The 23277-nt window shown below is 52.6% G+C and overlaps 1 protein-coding gene across 4 annotated transcripts in view; it reads left to right on the top strand.

Annotated features, from left to right (window-relative positions):
• AMOTL1 (angiomotin like 1) overlaps nucleotides 1-23277 on the top strand; it is a 75333-nt gene that overhangs the window by 2875 nt on the left and 49181 nt on the right. For 2 of the 4 annotated variants that reach the window (XM_083816232.1, XM_083816230.1), the window contains exons 2-4: nucleotides 2964-3099; nucleotides 5125-5175; nucleotides 22538-22684. In XM_083816232.1, the coding sequence (XP_083672358.1) occupies nucleotides 3015-3099; nucleotides 5125-5175; nucleotides 22538-22684 (283 nt within the window). In that variant the 5' untranslated portion in view covers nucleotides 2964-3014. Of the gene's footprint in view, nucleotides 1-2963; nucleotides 3100-5124; nucleotides 5176-13839; nucleotides 13967-22537; nucleotides 22685-23277 lie in introns of those variants that run through there. The other 2 variants (XM_083816231.1, XM_083816233.1) reach the window with 2 other exon arrangements.

Below are 23277 nucleotides of genomic sequence, written 5' to 3'. Positions count from 1 at the left end.
TGTAATCAGTTGTCTATCTGGGTTAGTCTCAAGTCATTAACTTTTATATTCCTCCTGGTCTGGCAATGTGAATTCTGCATTTCATGATACTGAAAAAAAATTTCCCAGCACAGCTGCTGGGCGCCCAGAGGTGCTGTGTGGCAAATTGTTTTAAACTAGAAATGTTCCCAGTGAGGAGCCTGAACGAGGCTTGTTCTCTGCCAGCCATTTCTTATAGATCAGAGAGGTGGTAAAATATTGCTGAAATCATTATTCCAGTGTTATGCTATTTTATTCTGCAGTTTGGAAGAGCTTTATAGGTCAAGATGAAAAGGGACAGTGCTTTGTGATCTGTGTGGGTGTTAGCTGAAGTATAATGAAGGCTGTGAAGTAAATGGGGTCTTAACTTACCCTGCCTTCCATTATTTTTTATATTGTATTAAGGTATCACGTATCATAGCAGGAATGTCATGTCTTTGCTCATCTTGTGCTTTCAGATGACTGGTGGAAGCTGTGGGTGTGTAAAATGAGCTTCTCCTGTTCTAAATGGAGACTGAGCACAGGATCTGAGTGGAGGCACTCTGGAAATCTGACATTTTTTTGTTTGTTTGTTTGTTTTGTTTTCTTAAAAGATGGCGGTAATAGGTGCTGGCTATTGACTGCAACAAGCCCGAGCACTTCGAGCAGCCAGAGTGTAAATCACAAGGCAGAGCAGCAATGCCTCTTTCTGTTCCTTTGTATTTTAGCAAGTCCTCTGCACAAACATTGCTTACAGCTGGTGGGCCCTTCTCCGTGTCTCTCTCTTTCCATGCCAACCTACTTTTGCTTTCTCCTGTAGTGACTAGATCTTATGCATCAGTAAAGTCGGAAGTCGTACATTTGCAATTAATTTTCTGTTTGATGGGAACTCAGGGCTTGTGTCTGAATCATTTCATGTCCACGTGACTCTGAACAGAGATGGACAGCAAGCAAAGGGTTGGGGTCTGGAAGCTGGCTTTTTTCTTCCGTTAAAGAAACAAGTGCATATGGAAAAGCCATTTTATCTTCTCTGCAGTGTTGATAAATTGCCCTTTCGTTCTTTCTCTCTCATACTTTTACTGAACTTGCAGGCAAGCCTGTCCCTTGGCAGGTGGAAAGAATAAATTGCCAGCAGTACGCGTTTACGAGATGCCTTTCAGTAGTGGAGCTGTGCAAATAATAGGTTTTTCATTTCAGTTGCTGAACTGAAAAATAGAAAATACTTTTTGTTTTGGGTCACCCCCTAAAGGAGAATGTTTCTTTTCTTCTCTTGGATTTTTTTATTCCTTTTCATAGGCATTGCATGATACATTCTGGTTAGGATTATTTAGTGCTTTCCATAGCTTAAAAAAAAAAAAAAGAAGAAAGAAAGAAAAAAGAAAAGAAAAAGCAAACTAGGTCGCTCTCAGACAGAAAACATCATTTGAAAAAACAACAAAAATATTTCATTATTAAAATGTCAAAATGGAGTCTTGCAGCTTCTCTCAGAATGTTTGCTCTTTCAGCTAAAACTAATTACATATTCAACCCAAACTCTCTGAGAGTTTCAGTACCTCGTAATTGTGCTTCGGGTGAATTTGCAACATCAAAAAAAACCATCACGCCGTCTGCACGCAGCAGTGACCTGTTCTGTGTGCTGCTCAGCAAATGCACCCGCACAAGGATTTAATTCCATATAATGAAGGTGTTGGGCAAGGGAGCGGGTGCAGTGACCTCTCACAGGCCTGTCCAGCCAGGGAAGCGCTGGTGCAGCCATGATTCACCCCGACGGGGACACAGCTGGCTTGCCAGGCTGACATGCCGACCTGGGGCTGCCACGTCTTCCTGTGGCATCTCCCCATGGTGGGGTGGTGGCCGGGATTCACCCGTGCACAGGAGATGTGGCGGTGGGGCTGGGTCATGGAGACAGGACCCATACATGTGGTGCTAGGCCATGGAGGTAGGGCCCTCCCATGTGGTGGTGCTAGGCCAGGGAGACGGAGCCCATGCATGTGGTGGGACTGGGCCATGGAGACAGGGCCCGTACATGTGGTGCTAGGACACGGAGAAAGGGCACATCCTTCTTTTCCTGTGCCTTGTTTCCTAAAGAAATGGTGCTGCTGTGATGGTGTCCCTCCATCGCTACCTGCTCCTCCCAGAGGCACCCTAAATTCAGGTCCATGATGGCATCAAATTCCAACTAATTCCTATAAATTGTGATGATAAAGGGGGCTTATAAGAAGGACAGAAAGACTTTTTACTAGAGTCCATAACAGCAGGGCAAGGGGTAATAGTTTTATACTGCAAGAGGGTAGATTTAGATTCGATATAAGGAGGGTGGTGAGGCCCTGGCCCAGGCTGCCCAGAGAAGCTGTGGATGCCCCATCCCTGGAGGTGCTCAAGGCCAGGCTGGATGGGGCTTTGGGCAACCTGGGCTGGTGGGAGGTGTCCCTGCCCATGGCAGGGGGGTGGAATTAGATGATCTTTAAGGTCCCTTCCAACTCAAGCCATTCTGTGATTCTATAACCCTACTTTAGGGAAAGGAAGATGGGTGAAATGTCCCCCGTGCATCACAGATGCACAGGTCCAAGGGGTCTGGGAGGGAAAATGTGAGCTGCTGTCTCCTTTTGCTGTGAACCCCAATGCCCTCGCAGTACATCATCCTGCTCAGAAATAAAACTCCATCCCCAGAAATATGGCAAGGGATTAGGAACTTCTCAGCATTAGCAGAAATTGGAGATAGTTGAAGTATCAGTGGCCTTTTGACCCGGCCAACAGACTTGTCAATATGATAAGTTGAGGTTTGGCAGAGGCAGCTACCTACCCCTTGGTCCAATATTCTTCCTTGAATCATGAAATTTTTAATCTTTTCCTTTCTGCCTGAAACGTTGACAAGACATTTTCCTCTGCCGAGAGAAGCTCCTCAGCAGCTGTCAGTGGTGTGGAGCAGGACAGGCACTCAGTGTTGTCTTCTGGTTATTCCCCAGAGAGAGCTGCAGGAGGCATCACAAGCAGAGCTTTGATGCTGCAGATCAGAGATGGACCTTGGTGAAAACTGGAAGCTGGATGAAACCAACTGGTTGTCTCGTGGTGGGATCCATCCCTTCGCCAGTGTGAAAGGAGGTAGGACATCACTGCAGTTTTTAATCTGCCTGGTGACCATGCTGGGAGCCTTCCCGATGTGCTGCTGCCCATCACTGTGCTTGCAGTAGTCCTAGGGGCTGCATGCGGCTATATCCAGCCCAAGTAGTGCTCAGTGTAAAGGTGGGAAAGGTCTGATCCAAACTGCAGGGACTGGCAGATTGACCGACACGCTCAATCTGTTGCTTGATTTCATTCCTTGGAATAGCCTTTTGCCAAATAAATAAATAAAAATAAAAATAAAAATAAAAATAAAAATAAAAATAAAAATAAAAATAAAAATAAAAATAAAAATAAAAATAAAAATAAAAATAAAAATAAAAATAAAAATAAAAATAAAAATAAAAAAAATAAAAATAAAAATAATAAAAATAAAAATAAAAATAAAAAAGTTTTGGTAAGTTAGTACAGCACTTATGGTAGGTGTCACCACCCTAATTGTCCACGATGACCATGGTTGAGGAGGAGTGAGGAAGAGAGATGGTAAAAGATTCCATTCTCTCTTCAACCATATTTGTGTGGAAACATTTAGGATGGGTGCTCAGGGACACTGTCCCAGCAGCAACAGGAGGGATGAGGGCTGCCCTGTGCGGGACCACCTAAGGTTTCATTCCAATTTAACATGACACCAGACCTCCCAGCCCAAGTGCATGACTCTCCAGAAATTGCCAGGAAAGTACTTGGGGAAGATGCAATGGGAAATAGCCAGCAGACCAATTTCCTGCATCAATTAATCTCTACTTAATTTCCAGCCAGCTGCTGGGATTTGCTTTTTATTTCCCATTCAAACATGTGGCAGACGGAACCCCGTGTGCTCCTGCCCGGCCCCATCACCCCAGGCCAGCACCAGCTGTTCCTCGCTGGGGACAGCATCACCTCCATTTCCACCAGAGCTGAATTAGATAAGGAAATTAATGCTTTAGGAACACAGCAGCCCTGGCACAACCTCCCAGTTGAGCACCCTTGGTTAGCATCTTTTTAACAGCACAGCTGCTGCTTCTGAAGCCAGCCAGTGTGGGGCATCTCTAAGAGATGGGCATGGGGGGATTTGCCACAGCCCCTGCTTTTTGCCCCTTAGAACAACCTCTGCTTCATTATTTGTATTATTATTATTATTATTATTTGCCATGGGCATGGTTTGTGTTATTGTTTTATAGCTGAAGCAACCAAATCTCTCTTGGATTCAGGATCCCACCGCGCTTGGGTCTGTAAAGCAGAGGAGGGCAGAGTTGCTGCCATCAACAGCTTATAAAAACACAAAGTAGTTAAAGAAACATTGGACTTTAGTTTTGTATGCAGCCAATTGCTGTTCTAAACTAGTAGTCTTTTCTAACTGATCTCACAGCATTTTATAGTGGGGGGAAAGATCTCTTAGCAATGACATAGGTATAGACTGCTATATTATGTCATGAACCTGCCTGTCTTAAACACCCTCTGTGATCCCCCTAGCAGCAGTCCACAGTTTCCAGACTATAATTTTTTTTTTTTATTTAGTCTGGCCAAGGTATTGAGCAAGTGTTTTAAACCAGAAATGAAATAAAATAAAGTAAAATAAAAATAATAAAAAAAAAACTCTGCATTTTTTTTTCTTTTTGAAAATTACATTGAGTTCCTGGACTTCAGCAGCACTTTGTTATTGAATGAAGTGCTGGAAAATAAATAAACCTCCACCACTTCCAAAACAGTCATCTCTCAGTCCTGCCTGTATCGAGCTGTGCAACTGCAAGCAGCTCACATCCCCTGCCCACGCTGCAGTGCCAGAGCGTTGTAGGGTGATGGACGGGATCTGGCGGGTCTGACCTGGCTGCTCAGGGCCGTATCCTGCCGGGTCTCAACAACCTGCAAGGTCAGAGGCTGCACAGCCCCTGGGCAGCTTGTGCCATCACCTGTCTGTCCCCAAGGGGGAAAGGCACGTGCAGAGTGAGCTTAAAGCGGGCATTTTCACCCAAGCTCTCTGCACCTACCTCTTGAGCTGACCTTTCTGACCATTTCTTCTTCTTCTCTCAGACAATGACATTTCTGAAGGTGCACCAGCCCTGTTTGCTCGGGATCAGCTGGGTAAGTCCATACGCAATACGTTTTCCTCTTTCTTTTTTTTTCCTCTGTACCCAGCAGAGTGATTAGGAGATGACTTTGTTAAAACTCAGGGCAGACGTTGAATGTTTTCCAGTGCTTAAATTCATCACCACCAGGGCCTTTTTTTGTGTTGCTTTTGAACTCTGTCCACCAGAGGGATGGATGCTGGAGGCATTTAGCACCTTTCTGTGTGAAATTTGTGCAAAATTTCTTCTCTGGGAGCTGAGCTGCCGCCTTCCTAGTGCTTGGGTGCTGCTGGGCTCTGGGTTGGAAGTCCAACCCTTGGCTGGCACTTCTGTGACTTTCTGATGCCTTGCAACAGGATGAGTTTTTGTTTCCTTGTTTGGCTTTGGGTTTTGTGGTTTTGTTTTTAGTCCTGGGAGCCAGAAGTAGAGGTGAGGAAAGCAATCTCCCCTTAATTCCAAGGCAATGGTCAAGAAAGATGCATTTCTCAGGATGAATTAGCGGAAAGGGTGAGGAGAGGAGGTGCAGGGTGGGGAACTTCTGCAGGAGGTCCCCCAACCTCCAACCCTGCAGGTCTGGCACTCAGGGAAGGGGGAAGATCAAGGAGGCACCAGTCCCTCCTGAGGACATGGGGGAAGGCTAGAGATGGAGCAGATGGTGGTGGCTGGGGATGGTGCCGGGCTCAGCACCATTTAATGGGACCATGGATTCCATCACCGCATGGCAGAGCACCAGCCCTTCTTGCTCATGGAAAGGAGCCCTCCTCTTCACTTTACAGGCAATGGTTTCCCCACTGCTCTTGAAACCCTCCTTGTCCCCAGTAAGGGTGCTCAGTGTGCATGTGTCGGGCTGCTCAATACATAAGAAACTGGTAGAAACTGGGGTAGGATGGTAAAAGTGCAGGAGCCCAGAGTGGTGATTTTTATCATGTGCATCCACCTCTTCTGTAAACCACTGCTGCTAAGACCCAGGATCTTGAAAAAAATACTGTAAATCCAGAGATGCCCATGAACTGCATGATGCCTCGCTGGCTCTAGAAGGGACGGCTGGGCCAGCAGCTCTCCTCACTGGCAGTCTCATACATTTGATTGCGTTTTAAAGGAGTTCTTGTGAGCTCTCTCCACTTGGTGTCAGGATAGAGACTGCTTTGACACGCGTTTGGCCAGACGGACGTCTAACAGGGAATGGGAATAGAGCCAACAACCTCCCCTTGGCTGCCTCATTCACTGCCCAGCTGATTTAAACCGAATGAAGTTACTTTAAAACACATTTTCTTTGACACAGCTTCCTCCAGCTCCTTTTCTTCTTGATCTTCTGCGTCTCTTCAATTTTCCCTTGACTGGTGCCTTCCTACAGGGACAGGTGCCTGTTTCTCTTAGCCTTGGCAAAACCTCCAAGTCTGAGCAAACATAGTCTGTGACAAAGACAAGCTCCCTCTTCAACATAAGATTTGGTTGGTTTTAGTTTAGAAGCAGATTTTTACGATGTGCAAAATAAGATTTATCTCTGTTTTCTTGATGACTTCGGTCAAGGGGCAGGACTCTGGATGGGGCAGGCATCAGGGATGGAGCGCAGGGAAGCCCGGTTCCTGGCATCTCCCCCATGTTAACAAAGCAGTGTGTGGCATCCAGGGTGAGCTGTTCCCTACTGGGGCACTTGGCCGTGCTGGTCAGCATCTCCCAGGGGCTCTGCCCAGCCCTGCTCCCAGCTGAGGGGCAGCAGAAGCTCCTCGGACACCACCTCCCTCTGCCCAGTGCTATCAGACATCCCTCAGTCTGGAAAAGATTATTGAAAGCAGCGCTCGTATCACCTTACATTTCCACTCTGCCTTCCAAGCACAGCACAAGACGTGATTGCTCCATCCGAGGTAGACACAGCAGACAAAAGCATGTGAGATAGCAGGACGAGTAATGGAAAACCGATCCCTCTTCTTGCCTCCCTCCTGGCTGGTGAATTTTCAGCTGGATCAGCCTCCTGACCTGAGTCATGCACAGCTGCATGAGCTCCTCTGCCAGGCCAGCGGGGTGGTAAGAGCAACCACGGGGTGCGGGGGGAGAGGACGAGAGCACCCATCAGATGTGTGCTGCATTTAAGTGGTGGTGGAACCAGGGCTTGGCAGCTCCAGGTCAGTGCTCAGCCCTCGTGAAACGGGGCACCCGGTAGAGGAGCAGAGAATAAAGCAGCATTTTAATAACGACATCCTGAGACAAAACATCGATATGGTAACAAAGCCTCACTGTCCTAAAAGTCACAGAAAGGCAGGTGTGAGCAGGGGTCAGCTACGCCTCCCTTCTGCCCGAGGGCAAGACTCACAGACAAAACCGCCAAGGCATGGTGGAGCAACCTGTCTTGAGAACTTCCAGCAGCCTTCCCAGGGAGCCTGCTCCAGTGCTTCCCTGCTCCAAACGCTGCAAGTTTTCTTGATATCTAATTAAATGTCTGGAACGTAAGCCAATGACGCGTTGTGCTGCCAAAACCAAGCAGAAAGAGTTTACTCGTTTTCTCTTTGTTTCATTGTGCCTTCTGTGCTTGAAGGTTGTTCTTTCTTTAATACATCCTTCCATTGGCTGTATTAAATAACCCAAATCCCTTCTCTCACAGGATGTTTTTTCTAGACTTGTAGTGGTTTTCCCTGCTCTCCTTTGTCTCTAAATGTTTCTCATCTTTCCTGAGCTGGAAGAAGCCCTCTGGCTGAGGCTGTCAGAGGGCAGGAGGACTGGAGAAAGCCCTTCTGTGGGCCAGGCTGGGAGAAGTGCAGTGCCAACATCTCTTTCAAGGTCTTCCTTTCTCACAAGAGCATGGTCCTGGCTCGTGCTTGGCAAGGGAGCTGCAGGTCACACAGAACTGCCACTTCATCTGGAGCTTCTCCTCTTCCAGGCGCTACCCAGCTGCAGATCACCAACTCACATCCTTTTTTTTTCCTGCTTGTCAAGCCTGCCTTGAACTCCAGTCCCGTGTCCAGCTTGCTGGCAGTTTGTCCCAGCCTGATGTCAACTGCAAACATAAAAAGCTGTGCTTGGATTCTGAATCATTCCTGGAAATGCTGATCAGTACCAGATTCAGGAGAGGCTTTTTGCGTAGCCTCATGGCATTAGTAACTAAGCTCTGAGAAGGGTTTTGACCAGTCGTGGTGTCAGCTATTAATTCTTTCTTCTAGCCCAGGTTCCTCTCTCTCTCTCTTGCTTAGAGTGATACCATATGATGCGGTATTAAAATCCTTACATATATGCCCATATAAATGCTATCACCAATTCCCCCCTCATCTACAAGGTTTATCACCTCATCACAGAAGATTAAATTAGTCTGACCAGCTCTGTTCTTGCTGAATCTGCGCTGGCTGTTACTCATATCCTCCTTTCCTGTGCATTTGCAAAGCTTTTGATCATTCTCATGTTTCCGAGAATAGAATGAACAATGGCTGGAAAATCCCTTCCTAACACTTCTTTCTCTCTGCCTCTTAAGGACTGGGCTCTGCTTGTCATGCCCAACCCAACCTTTGGAAACCCCTCCTTGCTCTGCTGTTGAGTAACCAGGGCATGGCTCAATGGTACCTTGAGCTACGAGCCCATTTCTGGGCTTCTCTGGAGAAGAGAAGGCTCCGGGGAGACCTTACAGCGGCCTGCCAGTACCTAAAGGGGGCTACAGGAAAGCTGGGGAGGGACTCTTTGTCAGGGGGTGCGGTGATAGGACAAGGGGGAATGGCTTTAGAGTAACAGAAGATCGATTTAGATTAGATATAAAGAGGAAATTCTTCCCTCAGAGGGTGGTGAAGCCCTGGCAGAGCTTCTCTTTTGATGCCCCATCCCTGGAGGTGCTCAAGGCCAGGCTGGATGGGGCTTTGGGCAACCTGGTCTGGTGGGAGGTGTCCCTGCCCATGGCAGGGGGGTGGAGCTGGGTGGGCTTTAAGGTCCCTTCCAACCCAAACCATTCTGTGATTCTGTGATTCTAAGCAGAGGGCAAGGGAGGCAATGGTGACCAAGGGACAGAGCAGCTTCCATGAAAGGAGACACTGGGTAAATTACAGCTTGCTGAGGTGGAAAAGAGGTGCTTGAAGGAGGATACGGTAGACATAGGGGAGTTATGAATGACATAGGAGTAAATAAGGAAAGCCCTAAAACAACCCAAAGGAAGTATGTCTTCACACAGTGCACAATTACATTGTGCAACTCATTGCCACAGGATGTCCAGCTTGCCAAAAGTATGAATGGGCTCAAAAAGTGATTAGAAAACATCATGGAAGAAAAGTCCATGAAGGGCTCTCAAACCCAACGATGTAGCTGCAGCCTCTGGCTCAGGAAGTTCCCGCAGCGCAGGAACTGCTGGAGAATGGGTTTGTGTACTAGAGGAAACAGCACATGTGTTTGTCCTCTTCCTTATATTTTCCCTGCTGTTGTCTGCTTAGTGGCCATGTCAGAGAGAAGACACCAGGTGAGTGTAAGCCGGGGCGGTCCTTCGTGTGCCTACGGTGATTAACCATGAGTAAAAACCACCCCCACCCCACACCTCCTCTTCTTTTCCTTTCCCCGCCTGCCTCTCCTCTCCCACAGCCTGGCTGCTGGATTGCAGCAGATATGAATCAGGCTGTGGCTGTTGTGTTCCTTTTGTTCTGCAAATGATGAAACCAGAACATTTCACGCCCGCTCTGTGGCCCTGCATTGTCTCCTTGGCAAGGCCTGAGGTGGAATTTCTGGCCTTGGAGAAAGTGAGGTCAGGGAGGGAGAAACTTTCCCCACGGAGGAACATGTGCAGATGGCTTTTCTGTCTCTCTCCCTTGCTTGCTCCCTTCTCTCCTCCCTTCTCTTCCATTCCCTCATCCCCCCCTTCTTTTCCACGTCCTTCCTTCTCCACTGGAAATGTTTCTGCTCACTCTTTTTAGATGGTCTGCCTGAATGGCAGAGAAAAAAAAAAGGAAAAAATGTGATCGAAAAGGGAGATCCCCAGCCCTCCCTGCCCCAGGCTCTTGGGCAGGCTAACGGGAGCGTGCTGACATGGAAAAATAGGGCGGGAGGGCAGGGTGTGAAACCCACCCAGGGAAATCAGGATCAAAATGCTCGTGTGGATGAGTGGAAAGCCCAAGGACCCGTGCTGGATAAACGGACGCAGCGGTGGTTATCCTGATGTGCTCTCTGCACCTGTAGCAGGGCCAGCAGCAGGAGCAGGAGGCTCCCACAGCCGCCGACTGCAAGAAACGCTGCTTCGGTGCTGCAGTGTGCCAGGGGAATAAATACATCCAGGAATGAAATCCCACTGGATAAGCAAAAAGGGAAGGAAGAAAAAAAAAAAAGCCCCGGACCCTGCGCTGTTTGTTCCCAGTGCTGAGCAGCCATCCAGCTGTTTCTTTTTCCTCGTTGCCTTGACCTCATCCCGTGCTGGAGGGAGCCCAGGGAGCAGCGCTGTGCTGCGCAACGCCTGCCAGAAACCGAGCAGGTCAAGTTATTGGGGAAAAATGAAAGGCTCTTTGGCAGAACTGGAAAAACAGATGTGCAGAGCGCTTTCTGCTGCCTCCAGATACAACCCTGCCCGTGAAGCACTTACCGGAGGGGACCTGACAAATATTCACAGGTGTCGCTGCGTAAACCTTACAGTGGCTGTTAATTTGTCCGGGTGCGTTTCTCCGGGGCTGCCCCAGCAGCTGAGCTCCCGGCCCACCTGGTAGCTGGCTTCTTCCCACTCCTCTGCCAGACGGGGCTTGAAACTGCTGCAAGGGGACTCACCTCTGCCCGGAGCTCACGGGTGTTTGGGGGAAGGTGAGGATGGTCAAAAGGAGCCGACACGAGCTGTGGCTGGTGAGGAAAGGCGAGGCTGTTTCCATCCGATGGGGCAGGTGGTACAATCATTTGTTTGCTTGTGGCATTAGGAATCTGTGCGCTTTGCGCACGTGGGTGGGTGGAAATGTTACAAGCATCCGCACCTGGGTCACTTGGGGCTTGGGATGTCCAGCCCCAGGTCTGGGGGTGACAGCGGCGCAGAGGTCCCCAGCTCTGGGTTTATTGAATCAGAATGGAATTAAAAGAGGAAAAAGTCTTTGAAAATCACTTGGAAACATGCTCCAGAAAATGAGGGATATAGGGAAAAAGAGAAATTACACTTCTAAGCAGAATAACAGGTTGCTTTCCTCGGAAATGCAGCGGCGCAACTCGTGCTGCCCTTGCTATACTACTGAGAGACAAGAGGGCAGATAATCCCATTTCTCGATACGTTTGTTCCTCTATCATTGAAATCATCGCTGATGAGTTTTGCCTCCATTTATAGACAGGTGGGCTCATGGATCACCAGTGTGTGTAAGCAAAGCCAGAATTCCTCGCCAGGGCAGGTAGGAGAGGACGCTGCACAACCGGGGATACTAGAGACCCTATCATCCAGTGGATCAAGGTGTCTAATTAATCTATTGTCAAGGTTTGCCTTGATTTCACAGAGGATTTAGTCATTGAAAATCTTGAATTTGGACCTAAATTATCTGCTGTGAGATACTCAGGGCATTCGCAGCAGGTGAGGGAACTGAGCGTCCCTCTCTCATCCAAGTCTGCTCCCCTAAGTCTGTTTATTTTTCCCCGAGGAAGTTAAAATGTGTGCCAAGGATGCGATGCTTTTCCTTGCCTCCCCCTTGAACAGCAGAGGGGATTTGCAATTCCCTGTTCTGCTCAAGTGCAAACCCAGCCTGTATCAGCTGCCCAGGGAGGTGCCCCGGGTCTCTGCCGTGCTTGTTCCCAAACCAGCCCCGCACCATGGAGGGCAGCGCCCCTAAAACTCAGACGGCTCCTGTGGGTGCTTCAGCTCCAAAGCTTCAGAGAATCCTGCAGGGACAGCAGCTCTTGCTGCGTTTCTACCCAAATTTCCCCCTTCAGCGCAGTATTTTGGAAGCAGAGCCCGCCATCAGTCCCTCTGGGGCCTGAACCTCGTGTCCGTGTATGAAGATCGAGGAGAGAGGAGTGCCAGCAGAAGGGCGGCCACGCTCGCGCCACACGGCTCGCCCGGCTGCAAGCGCCTGGGACAACGGGATGCAGGAACCCAAGCAGCATGCTGGCGGTGCCCAGCACCCCAAAAGAGGTCCGTCTCATGGGGCATCACCGGGAAAAGGGTGCAGAGGGGCTGCTCAGCCCCGCCTGCCCCCGCACGGCTCCGTGCGAGGGTCGGATGTGCCGAGGAGGGGAGCGCCGGGCTGTGCCAGCCCCCGGGGAGCGGTGCCGCGGTGCGTTGGTGATTCAGCCCCGCCGAGATGGAAACGCGTCCTGTGGGGCCGGCGTCCTGAGGCACAGAGAAACCCCAGCTGGCCAATTTCCTCTCGCCACAGAGCTGGTCCCATAAATCCTGGGGCTGGCGTGAAGCGCCCTGCACGCATGCAACTGGGCGATGCAGCAGGTGGGCAGCAAGGGGAAGGGGCTGTGTTTGTAACCCCGTGCTCAGGGCTTCGGGGTGAAGCTGGAGGATGCCCTAGGGGTCGGGAGGATGTCTTAGGGGATGGGGAGGGTGTCCTAGGGGATGGGGCCCTAGGAGATGGGGAGGATGTCTTAGGGGATGGGGAGGATACCCTGGAGTATGGAGCTCTAGGGGCTGGGGGTGGTGCCCTAGGGATGGGGAGGATGCCTTAGGGGATGGGAAGGATGTCTTAGGGGGTGGGGAGGATGCCCTAGGGGATGGGAAGGATGCCCTAGGGGATGAGACCCTAGGGGATGGGGAGGATATCCTAGGGGATGTGGCCCTAGGGGATGGGGGAGATGTCCTATGGATGGGGAGGTTGCCTTAGGAGGTGGAGGGGTGCCCTAGGGGATGGGGAAGATGCTCTAGGGATGGGGCTCTAGGGGATGGGGAGGATGTCTTAGGGGATGGGGACGATATCCTATGGATGGGGAGGATGTCTTAGGGGATGGAGAGGATGCCCTAGGGAATGAGGCCCTAGGGGATGGGTAGGATGTCCTAGGGGATGGGGAAGATGTCCTGTGGATGGGGAGGATGCCTTAGGAGGTGGAGGGGTGTCCTAGGGGATGGGGAGGTTGCCCTAGGGATGGGAAGAATGTCTTAGGGGATGGGGAGGATGTCTTAGGGACTGGGGCCCTAGGAGCTTGGGAGGATGCCCTAGGGGATGGGAAGGATATGCTAGGGATGGGGAGGATGCCCTAGGGATGGGGAGGGATATCTTAGGGGATGGGGACAATATCCTATGGATAGGCAGGATGCCTTAGGAGACAGAGAGGCTGCCTTAGGGGATGGGGAGGATGCTTTAGGGGATGGGGAGGATGCCTTAGGAGGTGGCAAGGGTGTCCTAGAGGCTGGGCAGGCTGCGGTAGGGACTAAGGGAGGCTGCCTCGGCTTAACCCACGGCTCTGGGGCTCCGCGTGGCCCTACGGGCACTGCCCGTGCCTCTACAGGCCCCTGGGACGGGGCCCAGCCCCGGAGCCTCCCCCAGCGGCCCGGGGCTGCCCCGGCCCCCGCCAGCCCCGCCCCCCGAGGCTGGCCACGCCCCCTCCCCACTAACCACGCCCCCTACCCTCTAACCACGCCCCCTCCCCACTAACCCCGCCCCCTCCCCACTGACCACGCCCCCTCCCACTAACCACGCCCCACCCACTAACCCCGCCCCCCACTAACCACGCCCACCGACGCAGACCACGCCCACAACCCTCCCCCGCCGCCCACAAAAGGCTCGGCCACGCCCACGCGGCCAAAGCCCCGCCCACACCGCCAGGCCCCGCCCCCCGCCCCGCCCCGCCCCGCCCCGCCCCGCCCCGCGGCCCCGGGCGGATCGCGGCGGGGAGCGGCGGGGCGCGGATGGCCGCGGGGCTGCCGGGGGCGGCGGGGCGCGGAGCCGGAGGTAAGCGGCGGGGGGGGGGCGGCCCCGTCCGGCCGTGTCCGTGTCCGTGTCCGTGTCCGTGTCCGTGTCCGTGTCCGTGTGTCCGTCCGCCCGCAGCTCCCCGCGAACGGAGGGGGGGGGTTGCCCGCGGCCACGTGTGCGGGGCAGCGGCGGCGCACGGCCGGAACCGCGGCGGGATGCTCCCGGGGATATGCCCGGGGGGGGGGAGCGCGGGGAGCGGGCAAGGAAGGGGGGGTGGGATCTCCGTCCCGGGGGGGGGGGATCCGGTGGGAAACGGCCCTCCTCCGGGGTCCCGGTGACCGTGGGGACCCCGCCGTGACCGTGGGAACGCGCCCGTAATCGTGGGGACACCCCCCCGTGTCCGTGGGAACCCCCCCGTGTCCGTGGGAACCCCCCCGTGTCCGTGGGAACCCCCCCGTGTCCGTGGGATCCCCCCCCCGTGACCGTGGGGATCTCCCCGGTGGTCGTGGGGACCGCTCCGGTGACAGTGGAGACCTCTCCGTGACCGTGGGGACCCCCCCCGTGGTCGTGGGAACCTCCCCCGTGACCGTGGGACCCCCTCGGTTGTCGTGGGGACCCCCCCCCGCCCCCCCCGTGGGCTCGGGGCCGCCTTCACCCAGCCCGGGGCCGTGTCCCCCCCGCTCCTTCCCCGGGGCACCCGGGGGAGTTTTCCCCGCTCGGCACCGAAAACCGGGAGAGGAGCGGGGAGAGGGGACGGGGGCGGCCCCAAAAAACGGGGGCGGCCCCAAAAAGTGATTTTTTTGGGGGGATTTTGAAGGAGGAGCGCGGGGGGGGGGGCAGGTTCTGGCTGCAGACGGGGCTTCGCTGCGGCTCGGACCCGGGGCCTGCCGCGGCTTCTCCTGGTGCTGCACCGGGGGGGGGGGTTGAGATTTCACCCCCCCTACCCCCGCAGGGAGAGCAGGGAGAAACTCGTGTCCGAGCGCAAAATGCATTGAAAGAGGAGTTAAACCCCCAAAAAAACCCCAAACCCCACGGCAAGTTACACCCCCCCCCCCCATCGCAGTCCTCCCGCCAGGTTTTGTGCTCCGTGGTTTTACATCCAGGAAGGTCGCCGCTCGCTCGTTTTCCTCTTGTGATGGAAAAAAAAAAAAAGTGGTGTTCGGTGGTGTTTTTTTTTTTTTTTTGTTTATTTTTATTCTTTTTCGTTTTCCTGGGGCTGTGCGGAGGGGCTGCCACGCGCCTGCGGGGACCCAGAGCTGCGCCGGGGCGTCCGCGGGGCCTCGGGCTGCGTCCAGCCAGCTCGGGGCTTTCTGCTTTGATATTTGTATACGTATCTGTGTATATATACATATTATTTTTTCTTTGATATTTTTCGCCTTCAAAAATAAGCCGAGACAGCTTTCTGAGAGAGGAGTGGCTTTGGAATCGGGGTGTCCCCTTGTTTTTCCAGGGTGCCGTTCCCATATGTGTATGTCCGTGGATGTATGCGCATCTCTCTCTCTCCGGTCGCTGGGAAATGCCTCCGAACGACTTTCTGCTCACTGGGCTCTAAAATCTCTAAAAGGGATCCAGTCCTCGGGGCCGGCAAGAGGATGTTTCGGACAGAAAAGCATCCCGTCCCCGTCCTGCCGGGGAAACGGGAGCGAGGCTGTAAAAGGGGAGAAAGGGCAGAAACCGGCGAGGCTTTGGCGCGGGGGTGATGCCGGCGTGGTGCAGTGTGTTAGGGTGGTGAATGGAGGGGGAGGGATGTGCCCCAGGCTTCGCTTTTCCCCTCGGGAAGCACCGAGAGAGGACAGCTTCGACCTCCTGGCCGCAGGTGCTGCCCCTCCGAGGCCCCCCGAGGGTGGCGGAATTCGGGATTGCTCTAACTTATTTCTCGTTCGTACCCACAAATGACTGCTGAGATGCTGCGGAGGAGCTCGGGGCAGCGCCCGTGCTGCTCGTCCCGGAGGCGACCGCGTGGCATTTACCCGGCGGATGCGCGTCTCGGTGCTGATCCCTGCCTCTCCGCCAGGTCCGCAGCGGCTGCAGCAAAGCGGTGCGAAACCGGATCGAAGCACAGGTTTCCCCTGCAGAAGCTTCGGCTGTTTTACTCCACCCCCGTGCTTCCAAATTCGCTCGTTTAAAACCGTTTCTTCCCTCGCTGCTGGCCGGACAAACCCACCCTGATTTCGGAAAGCCGCGGAGCTTCGGCCTCGCCGGGGAGGGCTCTGCTGTGCCCCCGGGATCCGATAGCCCAGGGGGGACGAGGCTGAGGGTGTTTCCAGCAGCGGGCTGGCTTTAGGGGCAGTGTTTTTTGGGGTGAGGTGGGGGAGCGTGCCTTTCGTGGCCCCACCAGACTGGAAACCGTGAAGAGGAGGGCTGAGCGCTCACGTTCTCACCCAGCGACTGGCTGCTTGTGGAGTAGTCCCAGTGGAAACTTCGGTGCTGGGGAATATTTTGCGGATTTGGGAAAATCCCAGGAGGATTTTTGGTTTCGTACAGCAGCGTCTTTTTGGCAGCTTTGGGGTGGATGTGGTCTGGTTCCCATTTATGTCCTGAATTTTAAAATAGAACAGCCTTCATTCATCAGAAATAGAAATACAAAATAATGCTAATAAGAAGAACAACGTCACCTTCTTCTATTAAAAAATCATGAAGGAAGCTGTTTTTATTGAAACTTTAGGCGTTTAGAAAGTGTATCTCTTTTTCTGGTGTTTTATGTGGCTTTTTCAGCAGGTGGGATTCAGCAGTGAATTTTCGGGGCGTAAAGCTGGGGAACAGCCGAGCGAAGTCCCTCCAGACGTGTCCCGGTGCACGTGAGAGCAGAAGCAGTGGGATGCTGCGTTTCGGGAAAGCAGAGCCTGGCATGAAATAACAGAACAATTCTTGGGGCTAGCTGTTTTTGGTGTAAACGTGCTTTAGTTTGGTATATTTAGGGGAAATCCCTGCTGGATCTGGGGATGGCCCTGGGGTCCCCCGAGGTGGCTGGAGACACCCGGGTGTGCGCTGCTCGGGGTAGGCAGCAGGTCCCGGGGCCGAGCAGGGCATTTGGGTGTCCCGTAGTGGGTACGTCTTCCCCTGCCTGCAGCATCTGTGGGTTTGGGGCCGTTTCTGAACCTTTTTGGAGCCGCAGGCTGCTCGCAGCGGGCCGCTAGAGCGATTTTCCCCGCTGTAAATCTGAGCTCAGCCGTTCGGGAGCAGGAGCGGGAGGCAATTATCTTGTTAGCGCTTCTGCGGGTAACGGCTTTACTGCGCTTCTGCCTCTCAAAAGCGGCCGAATATAAATTGCGCGTGATGATTTAATAATGGGAGGCTCGTAACTTCAATGTATATTCGGGTGGGAAGAAGGCTTCATGTCTTTTTCCCTGAGACGTGCCGTCTGAGATAAGCAGAGCCCTTGCATTATGCTCAGGGCTGGGTTATCACGAGCGGCTCTTAACGTGGATCAGACGAAGTGCCTGGTGTCCGGCGGGCTGGCTGCGTTTAAAAAAGGAAAAGCTCGAGAAATATGAAGATGCATAAGATAGAGCTCAATGCCTGCATTTTCCGTTCAAGAGCACTGTACGGTCTTTGTACTATTTTTGTTCTGCCCGTATCCCAGACTCCTTTGTACGCTTGCGAGTTTGTGGGAATGACTCAGGGAGAAAGCTATTTAACCTAAAGGACACCACTGGCGAAAAAATACGTGGATAAAGAGCGATGGCGGGGCCGCGAGCGGGAAACGAGAGGGGTTTGTGTGTGTAGCAGAGGAACGGGACCCTAAACAGCCTCCAAATGGGAGGAACGGGGCAAAAAATAAAAACCTCTGCTTTTTAAGGTGCCGTTCAAGCGGAGCGAGAGGGGAGCTTTATAACGTGGTTGCTTGAAGTACCGAGGAACCGGACTTAATGACCCGCAGTGTCTGTGCAGTCCGAGGTCCCGTTTCACTTCTGTTTAATTAATGGAAGGGCTTAAATATCCCGTGAAACCGACCGTGCCAGCGCCTGTCTGCAATGTGATCGCTTTTAAAGGCAGTAAGTACAGCAAAGTTGACCGTAGCTTAAACTCCGGCTTTGCTGATGCTTTGTCGATATGTTGTGGCTGGTTGGTGCACGATTATATTATTTTCTGCTAAAGGGAAAAAAAAAAGGCGTTTTCATTCCCTGAGAATTTGCATGATGACTTCTCTCTCGGATGAAAGGCTTTTTTCATGCCTTGGGAAGGAGAATTGACAGAGCAGTGAAATGTCTCCAGTACAAGCGCTGCTCTGATTCACCAGCTCCGTGCCAGCCTTTGTACTTCACTCCTCGACAGCTTCTTCCCTCCCTGCCTCCAGCTCTGAACACCGCCTCACCTTTTATCTCCGAACGGCGACGCTGACAGAAGTCGTAATCACGGCGCCTGGATCAAAGCAGAAATTTCAATTATTGATTCGATTCCTTGAGCCCTCGTTATAAATCCAGGCGGTACTGCAGATCGGTGCCGCAGCCTTAGAGGCAAATTCGTAGCTTATAATGAATAGAGGCATGTATTTTTCTGCAAACCGTGCCGAAGCCACATGAAAGCGTGTCTCCTCGCCCCGCCTGCCTGTGCAGGTGCGATAACATCCCGCTGCTGTTACAACACCCCCCGTGCATCCCGCTCCTCCGCAGCGTGCGAGCCTGGGAAGATGGGGAGGAGGGGAAAAAAAAAAAAAAACCAACAACCTGTGAATGATTAAAATTTCATAAAAATCCTATCCCCGCGAGATGAAAGCTCTGCCGCCGCCCGTGTGCCCCTGCACGCCCGTGCACCTGATCTGCGGGCATCCGCCGGGCAGGGAGGCTTGGCCCCGCGCTTCCCAGCATCCATGTGATCCTCTGCCAGCTCCGGGAGCTGCTTTCCAAGGGTGGCTGCTCTGCTTTGCGCCGAGCTCGGCGTCGGGTCGCTTTGTGTTTTTTTTGCCAAGGGGAAACGTAGATGAAAATCGGCGCGTCGGGCTGAAGCGAAATGGAGAGCGTTCCGCCTTAGCTGCCCTTAAATTTGGGTATTTTCGCCCGATTCCTCGGCAGCGATGGGGTTTGGACGCCCCCATCTCCTTTTCTTATTAGCCTTTGTCGTTCGGTGCTCACTTGGATGATGCAATTTTTGGCGAGGGAAATGACGGTACCTATGCTGGGGGGGCTCATGGAGCTCTTTTTGGGCAGGAGAGCCCTTGGGTAATTCTCTTCCTTTCTCGGTGGCCTGGGATACTTCCACGGAGGAAGCATTTTGAAGGTGGAATAAGGTATTTATGTTCCCTGCTGGCTCGGCTGCGAGACAGGACAGGTGGGGGCTTTGAAACGCTGTCGTTTTTGTTCTGTCAGTTTTGGGATGTTTTGGTGAAGACGTGTAAGTGGGCTGAAGGAACACCGCCCACTCCAGATACGGTCTGAGGAGGAAATGTGCTGCTGGGAGATGTTGGCGTTGCTCTACAGACGTGGCTTTCCTGTAATGTCGCGGCCCCGCACTTCCTATGGGGTTTTGGTTCAGCTCCCACTCAAAACCAGACCGAAACCACATCAGAAACGGGAAATATTCAAGCATCGCTCCTCCATCTGTGGGTCCTTGCCGAGTCCCTGGTGTTAATCTCAGCGAGTGATTCACCGAAATAGTTGGGAATCTTCAAATGAATTGCACGGCTGCGTGGTGAGGCTCCGGGATAACGCGGCGTGACGTGTGCTCAGCTTAAACCAGGGAAACGCACGAACGGGTGCCGGGCAGGCACTCAGACAGGGCAGAATCGGTAACGAAGGGTGAATCCAGCGAGGACTGACCCAGCCCAGGAACGTGGTAGTGCCTCAGAGGTAGCAGCTATATGGCAGCTGGAAGGGTGACGTCTGTGCACCGCTCTGCATCCTCCGGGTTAAAGCCCTTCCCTGGGGATGCGTCCTGGGAGGGGCGATGGTCCCGTGGTGCCCGGTGATGTGGCAGCATGTGCCATGGACTTGCAGCTGGGTTTTTATTTTTGTCCTAAAGTTTTATGCTTATGGATGGTGGGCGTTCACATTGTTAGGGAGCGGAGCTGTTACGTGGGAAGGTTTTGGCTGGCTGAACAAAGGGGTTTCCATAAAAGTGTGCCTTTCAGTAGTGCAATGCAGCTCCCTCAGTTTTATCTTTAATTTAAGGTGTTAACTTTATAATACTTTTGGTGAATGGTGGCCAGTGCAATTGGCCAGACTGAGGTCTCGTGGGGGAGAGAGGCTCGGAGCAGTGCCTCGGTGCAGCATGAGCTGTGCTGGAAGGGGATCTGGTCCAAAAAATGTAACTTCTGGGCAATGCCCAAGACCAGGGTCTTAGCTGGGGAGCATCTCCTCCCTGTTTGGAGGGCTCAGTCCCCCGCTGAGGATGAAGCTCTCCCTTATGACAGAAGGAGCCTGTGCTGCTAACCAAGGTGTCCCAGCAAGCGTCCGATGTTGCTCGGTCTCTAAATCCTTCACCTGTGGGCACCGGATTCCCTGGGTGAGCTGCTTCTCATCTCCCTCCTCACCTTTTGCTGTAATCCCCAGTAAAACCATCTCACTTGCTTCTCCTCCTGTGTCCTTTGCCGTGGGTACAACCCCCAGAGACTAGAGCAGTCAGGTGAGAATTTCTTCTGCTGTTACAGAAAACCAAGTCTTTATTTGCTTTTTTGCACCCAGGAAGATTTGAAGGTGCTACCCCAGGGTGTCTGCTGGCTCAAAATGCAGGAGGCAAATGAAAGAAAGTAAAATTTTAGTAGCAGTTTCTTTCTTTTAGGCTTTGTTCGGTGAGTGGTGAAGCCTAGCTGGTGGTTGAGGTTGCTTGCAATGCTCGAGACCATTTTTCTTCCTTGGGTGTGCAGATTTTGTTTTATCCCAGTCCAGCTTTTATTCGCAAACCAAGCCTGGACTCGTAACTCTTCTGTTTCAGGCAGAATCCCCAATTCCAGGCCAGGGCCGTGTGTGTGTGTGCAGGAGCAGTGAAGGGTGTCTGTGGTGATGGTCTGCGCCCGATTATGGAGGTAGTGTTGGAAACTGGGTCCTGAGATTTTTTTTTTTGTCTGTATCTGTATCAGCATTTGTGCTGGAGCTGTCTCCCGTGCTAATTTTGACAAACTTATTTGCCTCGTATCTACTCAAGTGAGCAATCTTCCCTCCTTGCTCTCTAAATATAGCTAACCGCCGTGCAGATTCGTGCATAATATAAATGGTGAAGTGCTGAATTCATTAACATTTCGCAGAAATGCCCATTTCCTCTCCTCGGCGCTCAGAGGAAAATAATTTCTGCGTCTTCATGCCTGCAATGACGATGGGCTAGATCCTGCCTCCTCCTGCTACCCTGGTCCGTGCAGGGGTGTGGAGTCAGCGATGAATTGGACGTAAAAATGTGTGAGCTTCTTCTGCAAGATTGTCCCCGTGCTCGTGGGCTTCCTACCCTGCCAGGATGGACAGATGCCCTGCCGGGATGGGTGGACGCCCTGCTGGTGCCACCACGAACCCTTCACCTCCTGCCCAAGCACATCCCTCAGCAGTGCTGGAGGTCGATCGCCGTCTCTTAGCCCCAAATGTTTGGCAACCAGTGGTGGTGTGGAGAGGGATTTGGCTGCATCCCCGCTGGGGGATGAGATGCTCACCTCCAAGGTCTGGACCTCAACGAGCCTTCTCTTTGGGAAGATGAGGCAGCGCTCGGAGAAAGGAGTCGGAAGGGGAAGAAGCCAATGCCATTCCCACCTTAACACGGCCACGAGGCATTTTGCGTGAGCTTGTTAAAACAAACACTGCTAGAAAAAGGCGCCCTCAGAGCAGATTTAGGATGAGCCTCAGTGCGCGTCCAGAGAGCCTGGTGCTGCGGGACTGATCCAGCCTCCCCTGACCGTGGGATGCCTGAGCTGGGGAGCACGGCTCCTGCCGGACATGTCCGGGGGCTCTCCAGCTACATCCTCTCTCTACCGTATTAAGAACATCTGGTCCAAGTGATTCATGAACTCCCTTGATAGCGTTGGCCATATTTTATGTCTCGGTAATTTTCTGTCTTACTGAGCTGTTAGACGTGAGCAGATTTTGCGGTTAAGCCTTTCAGACTGTGGCCCTGTTGAACGCGTGGCTGGGTCCTCACCTCTCCGTCTGTCCTCCTCCTTACCCACTCCCTCTTTTGGTTTTATGCTGGGTCTTGGCTTCGTGTCCTGGGGCTGTGCCTCGTTTGTGAGCTTGTTGCTGTTCAGAGAGCCACAGAAGGGTTGGAAGGGACCTCTGGGTCCATCTGGTCCAGCCCCTGCTCAAGCAGGGACACCCAGAGCAGGGTGCCCAGGACCACATCCAGGTGGTTTTAGAAGATCTCCAAGGAGGAGACTCCACAACCTCTGTGAACATCTTGTAAATCTGTTGGCTATTATGAGCCAGGCTTGGTCAGCCTTGCTTTGGTCCTGGACTGGAAACCAGGCTGTGCTGGTGCACAAAATAGCACTGATGACTTGGCAGCTGCCACTCATTGCTCAGAGCTGATGTGGTGGTGAGGACAGCAGAGATGGTTGGCTGGGTGAGCCCAGCAGGGCTTCTCAGGCACCTAACAAGGCTCAAGATGATTTTTGGGGGGCTTCTGTCATTAATCGTGGCTTTATACTTTGTCATGCAAGTGGTTTATTTACTGACAACCCATCTTTCTTCCTCGCAGGCTCCACAGCTGTTTGTTACAAGCCTACCACCCCAGGCCAGCTACTGGAAGACGCTGGCTTTCTTTACCAGGACCACCAGTTGTTCGCTGGCAGGCATGAAGTTTCTCCGCTAACAGCTGAAGCCATCAGCGCTAAAGAGAAAGCTGGTAAGTGGGTGGCCACTCTTCCACAGGAACCCATCGCAGTTACATCCAGGCTTTTCCCTGAGCATAAACCAAACAGCTCGGACTGTTTGCAGTAATATTTACAGAGGTGAAAGCCCAGCTCCTCATCCCCAGCACGGTCAAAGGAGAGTTGCCTTTGACACGAGTGTCAGAACCCACCATCGTTTGTCACCCGTGCTTGTGGAGGATGCACCGTTTCTGCTCGTCCTTCTGGACGCGGATGCTCTTCTCTGAACAGCTGCACTGAGGTCCGTAGCTTTTTGCTGAGGGAGCAGGATTGCTGGTATCCTGTATAAGGCACACGGTGCTCAGTCCTTTCGGACCTCAAAAATAGACTCCTAAAGTGCATCTCCTGAATACAAGAATGCCGACGGGTGACTAGCACAGGAGAGAAAATCCTCGTGGTGTATGATAAAGAGCTGTCTTGAGCGTGTGGCGTTGGCTTTATCCACTTCCCTCACTCCTAGTCTAATAACTAGACTGCGAGCTTTCTCTCACATAAGGGAGGTTTTTATTGCAAGTCTGAAGAAATGTCCATTATGGCAAGACTTCTGTGCGCTGTGATAGTGCACATA

Source organism: Anser anser, assembly GCF_964211835.1.
Source record: "Anser anser genome assembly, chromosome: 1".
Lineage (NCBI taxonomy): Eukaryota > Metazoa > Chordata > Aves > Anseriformes > Anatidae > Anser > Anser anser.
This window is presented reverse-complemented; position numbering and strand designations above follow the sequence as displayed.